Source organism: Sinocyclocheilus anshuiensis, unplaced genomic scaffold (assembly GCF_001515605.1).
Source record: "Sinocyclocheilus anshuiensis isolate Anshui unplaced genomic scaffold, SAMN03320099.WGS_v1.1 scaffold220, whole genome shotgun sequence".
NCBI lineage: Eukaryota > Metazoa > Chordata > Actinopteri > Cypriniformes > Cyprinidae > Sinocyclocheilus > Sinocyclocheilus anshuiensis.
In genome coordinates, this window is record NW_015554086.1 from 996,893 (window position 1) to 1,004,030 (window position 7,138).

The following is a 7,138-nucleotide window of genomic DNA, read 5'->3' on the forward strand; positions in this document are numbered from 1 at the left end:
ATCTTTTAAAATTAGGATTATAAAAGTTTACCTGTTTTATAAATGTCATTTAATTATTCTATTCCATTATTATGTGATTAATTGCAATGGAGTACAACATTCAGGTTCTTAACTTTTAACAATGAACTTCTAATCTTATAAACCTCATAAACAGACCTGTTGTGGGCTATGAGGTTGTTAATCGATGGTTTTGTTAAAGCTATTATTTTAATTCATTTTTTTTTAAATAGCAGAATTCATGGTAAAAAACTACATTACCCCTCTTCCATGAAGCACTGACATAAACTAGCTAGTCTCCCTATGCTCTCACAATACTTCAACAAATCAATCAAATTTAATAGAGGGCTTTGTATATATGTATATTTTGCAATAAACTTATAAAATACATTGTTGTCATAGATATTATCAACAACTTTAAATGAACAGTTTTAATTTCACCATCTTTTTAATTCAGTTATGTAATTCGCAATGGAATTGTAATTGTAGTTATTTCTCTCTGCTGTCAAAGCACACAGTCTTGTACCTTTGTCTTTTTGTCTGATCTTCAAATACCTTTTTGCTTCAAATCAAGGTTTTGTGATGTTGTGATTCAACTCATAGCTGGTTGGAGTGATTCCCGGTTTATAACGCTTTAACAAAGACTTTAAAAAAAATTGAAAAAATACTCCAAGGCTGCTGAAAAAGTGGGCAAACACTTGTTTACTAATTTCCTAATGTCCTAATTTCATCCTAATTCATTCACTAATATCCTAAAATGTCCTAAATTTGATCCTAATTCATCCCACAAGAAAATGCATTGATAAATTATTACATAAATGATTGGAAACGACTTGGTGGTTTTGGTTAGTGATTCTGACTCTCTGTTTGACTCAGGGTGAAGAGGTCCACTCATTTACGGCTTCAGCTGTTGGCTAAGGAGGAGTTCAGACTGAGTGCTCTGATGGAGGAAAGTCTGCAGACTGATACGCTGTCACCCATCCTTATTAGGCCTCATCTGGAGGCCATGGACCGCCGGCTGCGCCTGGTGCTCCAGGTACTGGCCGACTGCATTGAGAAGGAGGGCTACAGTAACGTAGTAGAGGATGACCTGCTTGTGGAGGGTTTGAACACGGGCACAGCCCCACAAAGGTAGTGGGCACAGACTGATCAGGCGCCCCCGGCGGCTCCTTTGAAGTCCCACCACAGCTCTATGGACCATGAACGTCTTGCAAGAGATGCTCTTGTTGATAAACTTTTCTGAATTCAGTGAATTCCAAAGACTCATTCCACAACTAATGGACCATGTGTTAAAATAAAGACACGCAGTACACAGAGAAAGAGACGGTGTTCTGCAGTCCTGCATCCAAAATGGAAGCTGATCTTCACATGTAACAGCCAGTGGTTCTCAGCTGGTGGATTGTCACCTTAAAATGGGCTTGTCTGATGTGGACAGCAAAGAAAAAACAACACTTAAATGCAAATAATTATAATAAAAATAATGGTGATAGTATTTTTTATTATTAGTATTATTATTGCAGCTTATAAAATACAGTGCAAACAAAACTGAAATAATAATAATAAATAAATATTGATGGATTATTAATAATAATAATTAGAGTTTATTACAAGAGTATATAAACAATAGTGAAAAAAAGAGATCCTATTCAGTTTATGTTTATTTAATTTGGTATATGATTAGGCCTAAGCAATAATAATAAGAATTATTATTATTATCATTATTACTTGATTAAAAAAACAGCCTTTGGTTCTGTATTGTGTTGCCACATATTGTCCAATGTGAGATGCAAAGCAAATCCAGTTGAGAACCACTGTTATAAAGGATCTAAATGAGTACTCCATTTAAACCAGTATTTGCTGTCCCGTTGGGAAACTATTTGAACTTTAAAGTTATAGCCACTTTTTTTTTTTTAAGAAATAAGCAAAGGATGTGCAGGACAGACCAACAGCTACAGTGAATGTTTGGCTGACGTTTTTGCAGCTAAAGAAGGCAACATTTCAGTTCAAACTTATGAGGAACTACAGCTTCACAAGCTCTCTCACCGCTGTATGAGACGTGTGCACCTTTGTCTGAATAAACGTGGACTTTCATGTCTTCAAATAAAATTCTTTATACTCTCTCCATACCAAGGAGGAATGAGAGGAACTGTGCTTTCATATAGCAATGTATTTTTCTTGACCTTATTTAGGACAAAATGCTTTGAGTGAAATGTGAGTTTTCTCCCAAAAGTGTCCCGTCCGTCACGTTATAGCTCAGGGATGTCAAACTCAATTCCTGGAGGGCCGGAGCCCTGCAGAGTTTAGATTCAACCCTAATTAAACACACCTGATCCAACTAATCAAGTCCTTCAGGCTTATTTGAAAACTACATGGTATGTGTGTTGGAGCAGGGTTTGAACAAAACTCTGCAGTGCTCCGGCCCTCCAGGAACTGAGTTTGACACCCCTGTTATAGCTGATCAGAGGTTATTTATTGAGTTCCATATTTATTATTCCAAACATGCCATTCATAAATTCTGTTACAAATCAAAGAGATAGATTCATCTAGTACATTAAAGGCAGGGTAAGCGATTTCTGGTAGCCAATGTTGATATTTGAAATCACCAAAACATTACTCTCCCATTGACAAAGCAACCTCGGCATCCGATCGCAGGCCTCCGCTCCTTGAGTTCTCTCCAGTGCTGGAAAGCTGATCCGATATTTACACGGGTCCTACTTGCCTTATCGTTCCGCAGACGTTTTCCTCTTTTGTTTTTTATCCGCCATCTCTATCTTTCTGTTGCTCGGCTCGGCTAATGTCCGTCCCATGCACTGAAAGCTCTCTCCTCCACGTCACGAGTAGACACGCCCCTTATTGCTTATTGGCTACAAGTTTGTTTTGCTATTCGGCCCAAATCAGTTTTCTAAAGTGTTTTTGAAAAATTACATACCCTGCCTTTAAACCAGTTGCAGTATTTGTGCTTATGTGAGTAGATAAGTAACAATGTGCAGTACATGTTTGAAAAAAGTGGATGGTTTACTGGATTTCAGAGAAATGTCCTTAAGATGTAACAACTCGCATCATTTCCAGCATATCAGATCTTTTTTCAGTCATATTTAATGCAATATCAAAAACTGGACATTCGAATATCAGTAATCAATATTGTTGAGTGTGACTGCTGCATTTCCACCCACGTGACCTAAAAATGTAGCCCTTAAATTGCACAAGGATACTGATTAATAATGTCAAATCTATGAATCACTGTAGAATTGTCATGCTATTAAACGAAAATTTAGAAAAACTGTTTTGTTGTGCTCAGAGGAGTATGTGAATGATGCTTTTTTAGATCTATATGATGGTATAAGTTACACATCTTTAGTCCTCTGTTTCTGAATTAGCATTCTATTGCAGAATTTTGACTACAGTAAAATAAAAATGAATGAATACATTCAATTGGGATTTTTAAGAAATGTTTTAGAAACTACACAGCTCTTAAAGAAACAGTAGATGACAGTTAACTGAAGCGTTATTACCACTTGGGTTTTAGTAGCCCAAAGTCATTGGCAGAAGCACAGAGGTCATGTTAGTTTTGCTGATTTACTGATTTTCTTAGTATAATTTTGTATATATTATTTGCTTCAGCGTATGTATAGCATGTACATTGTAACATTTAGTGTCTTTTTAGTTGAGGGTGGGAAGGATGTTGGTGTTCATGTTGAGCTCTCTACATCTCCTGTTGTACTACCAAACACGTTTCGACTAACTGCTGAAAAAGTTCTGTAAATATGTGAATTCAGTGCCTGTGCAATTAGAGATATACTTGAATACTCGGTTGTGGAGATGACAGAGTAATCAGCAGAATAAATGTGGTTTATCATACCAAGGCTACACCACAGTTCCATACATTTTGTTGTTTTCTTTATATGTACAGTTAGTATTTTCACATTTTCAAAGAAATACAGTATATTTTGCTGTTGCTGTCATATTTTGTCTCTTATTGGGACTTTTTGTTTCAGTTTTTCCCCTTGGTTATGGTGCAATAAACAAAGATTAAGCAAATGGTCTTCTACAGATGTTCTATGTATAATAATTTAATTTAAAAAATGATATACTTTTGAATACATCACAGACATTATCTTAACACTGCTGGTGTTTATCTAGTATAATCCACACTGATTATATGGACACCAGCAGTTAATTTTACATTGGGGATTTTGTTGTGTATGCACTGCTTTTTTACCGTTTTGTTTTTTCATAAAAAATTAGACATCATTATCATTAAAAAGTATTTACAGAAAATACTTTGCTTTTATTTAATTGCTACAAAATCACATTTAGAGCAATTGCTTGTTCTAAAAGTGATCAAATGTATACTTTTGTTTAAATAGTTCCAATTGATCAATTATCTAGACTAGCTAATGACCAGAGGCCATGTAGAAACATTTTATGCTATAGTGGTTACAATTAAAGTGATTAGGAAATATCTGGATTGTTTTATGACATGGTTCTTTATATATTAGCTCATAATGGTATGATAATTAAAAGCTGTCCCACTGTACCAGAAGGCCACTGTCCTACCTTATTTAACACATTAAGCTAAAATGAGACTGTATTTAAAATAGAACCTCAGAAATAATTAGATATAATTTTCAATAATTGAAAATAATTTGTGCTCTCAAATGATTAATCGCGATAAATCGCTTCCAAAATAAAAGTTTTTGTTTACATGATATGTATTTAAGAAAAATATGTTGTTTATATATATAATATAAATTATATGCATATAAATATACACATGTAAATACATGTACATATTTTCAAAATATATGCTGTATGTGTGTGTATTTATATATACATAATAAATATACACAGTACACACACATATATCATGTAAACAAAAACTTTTATTTTGGATGCGATTAATCGTGTGACAGCTCTAAAAATGTATACTTTTTCAAAATGTTGTGCAAAAGCAATGCAAACATTAATAATGTTTTTAGGTCAATTATGACAGAGTTATTAAAGTGTTACATGTCGTTTTGGTTCTGGTGAGCATCTAAATAGTGCTGTAAAAAAACTACAATGTACGAGGAGTACGATGAAATATTTTCAGAATATTAAAGAAATATTCTTTTCTTTAAACAGGCTACTAATAAAATCAATAAGGCTTTAATCGTAACAGTTATGACTTGGTATATTATTATAAAATCAATATTAATTAAACGAACCATTAAATAATGTATTGTGATATAACATAATAAATACATTTACATTACTGTATTTTAATGTAATTTGTATTTTTAAAATATAATGAAAGAAAGAAAGAAAGAAAGAAAGGCTTAAACAAGTTAAAAGCTTATTACTTATTACTACAGTGACTTCAGAGGAATGCGTCTATTAGGCATAAGCTATTCCTAATGAAATATATTAGCCTAAATGTTATACACCTATAACATTCGATACAAATGGAGACAGGGTCATTTTGCCCTTTTAACTATCTTGGGCAGTTTTGCCTGAAGCCCTGGTTAATGTCTGCCCCTGGTGCACAGTGTTTTTCTGCTGGTGCAGTAATGGTCTTGTGTGGAGTGGTCTGGTCTGGTCTGGGGGGACAGGGACTGCAGCGATCAGAGCAGCCGCAGACAGTCCAGCAGAGGAAACGGCGTCATGGGAACGGAGCGGGACTCCGCAGGGGCCGTTATCAGATCGCACTCTCTGTGCACTCAGACAGGAAACGCCACATGAGCGTTTGTAAACTTCATTTTAAACGAACGAACGCAAAACAACGGAACGTGAATCCTTGTTCAAGCCTCACCTGCTAAAACATCAAATCAAGGGCAATTTTGACGAAGTGTATCATTTAAAAAGAAAAATGAATGAGTTAGGTCCCAGCTGTCCGAGCTGCATGTGTCCAAACAAGCAATTATTATATGATGCAATCAAACTAATAGCAAAATGTGGTAGTTCTGTAAGTCTGTAACCAAACAAGGAAGCGAGATCGATCTGAGGCCACACACAGACATCTCGCGCTGCGGGCTGTTTGCTCGTGTTTCTCGGTCCCTCACATGCCACTTAATGTTCTTTTGAACATGCATCCCCTTTTTAGTCACGGAAACACAATTTATGGCTATTATGCGGCATTATAGATTGCATCTACAGAAGTCAAGAGTTGTTGCCGAGAGATATGTGATTCAAGGGGCCACAACTCAACACAACACAAACAACCTGAAAGAGTAAAGACTAAAGGCACGAGATACATGTTTGTGAATGTTTCATTCGTCATTCAAATATAGTTAAGAGGATCAGACTATAAAAAGAAACGGGACAAAACAAAACATCCAATCCCGAGGACCGGACCACCCAGAATCAGTGAGTGAATGAGTGTCTAGAGTTTGTTGATCACGCCCCGGGTTCAGACATTTACAGTAGTTCCAGTCATGTACGCCCATTATATGAGCATCTGAGCAGCAGCCGGTCACTTCCCCTACACACACTCACAAACACTTCTCATGAGAGCTGCTTCATTTGTCTTGGCCAGCTAGAGCCTTTCTCATTACTAGAAACCAGAAAGGCTTGCCGCCCTGGACGCCTGATGATGTTTGACACTTCGCAATATCCTTATAACTGTTTTAACTATGATGGAGAAGGATACCCCTCGTGTGGCACTGATGAAGAGAAGAAAGTGTGTCGACCAGCTTACAGGTATTTCATTGTTGTTGTTGTTGCTGTTGTTATTATATTATATTATATTATATTATTTAATATATTTATTATATTATATTGTCTTAGATATAATATAAAACGTAGTAATAGTAGCCTAATTTACTAATTAATTAAATATTAATTTAATAAATTAGCACTTTTTAATTTAGCACTTTTACAATAATTTAGTCAATTAAATTAAATACTAGTTAATGTTATTATTGTTATGATGTTTTTTGTATTATTGTATGTTTCAATATGTATTTCTAAATTTGGTACATTAATGAAGTAGTAAGCATTACAGAGGGTTATAACGTTTATAGGTAATTAATGAAAGGTTATTATAATATAAGTTATGAAATATATATTATGTATATATGTGTATGTGTGTATGATGTATGTATGTATGTATGTGTATATATATATATATATATATATATATATATATATATATTATATATAT

General features: G+C 34.7%; 1 protein-coding gene across 1 annotated transcript in view; it reads left to right on the forward strand.

Annotated features, from left to right (window-relative positions):
- The first annotated feature begins 6,565 nt into the window (after positions 1 to 6,565).
- The window catches only part of foxl3 (forkhead box L3), a 1,836-nt gene continuing 1,263 nt past the window's right edge, over positions 6,566 to 7,138 (forward strand). Inside the window, exon 1 of the mRNA XM_016461326.1 lies at positions 6,566 to 6,675. Coding sequence (XP_016316812.1) covers positions 6,566 to 6,675 — 110 coding nt within the window. The remainder of the gene's footprint in view (positions 6,676 to 7,138) is intronic.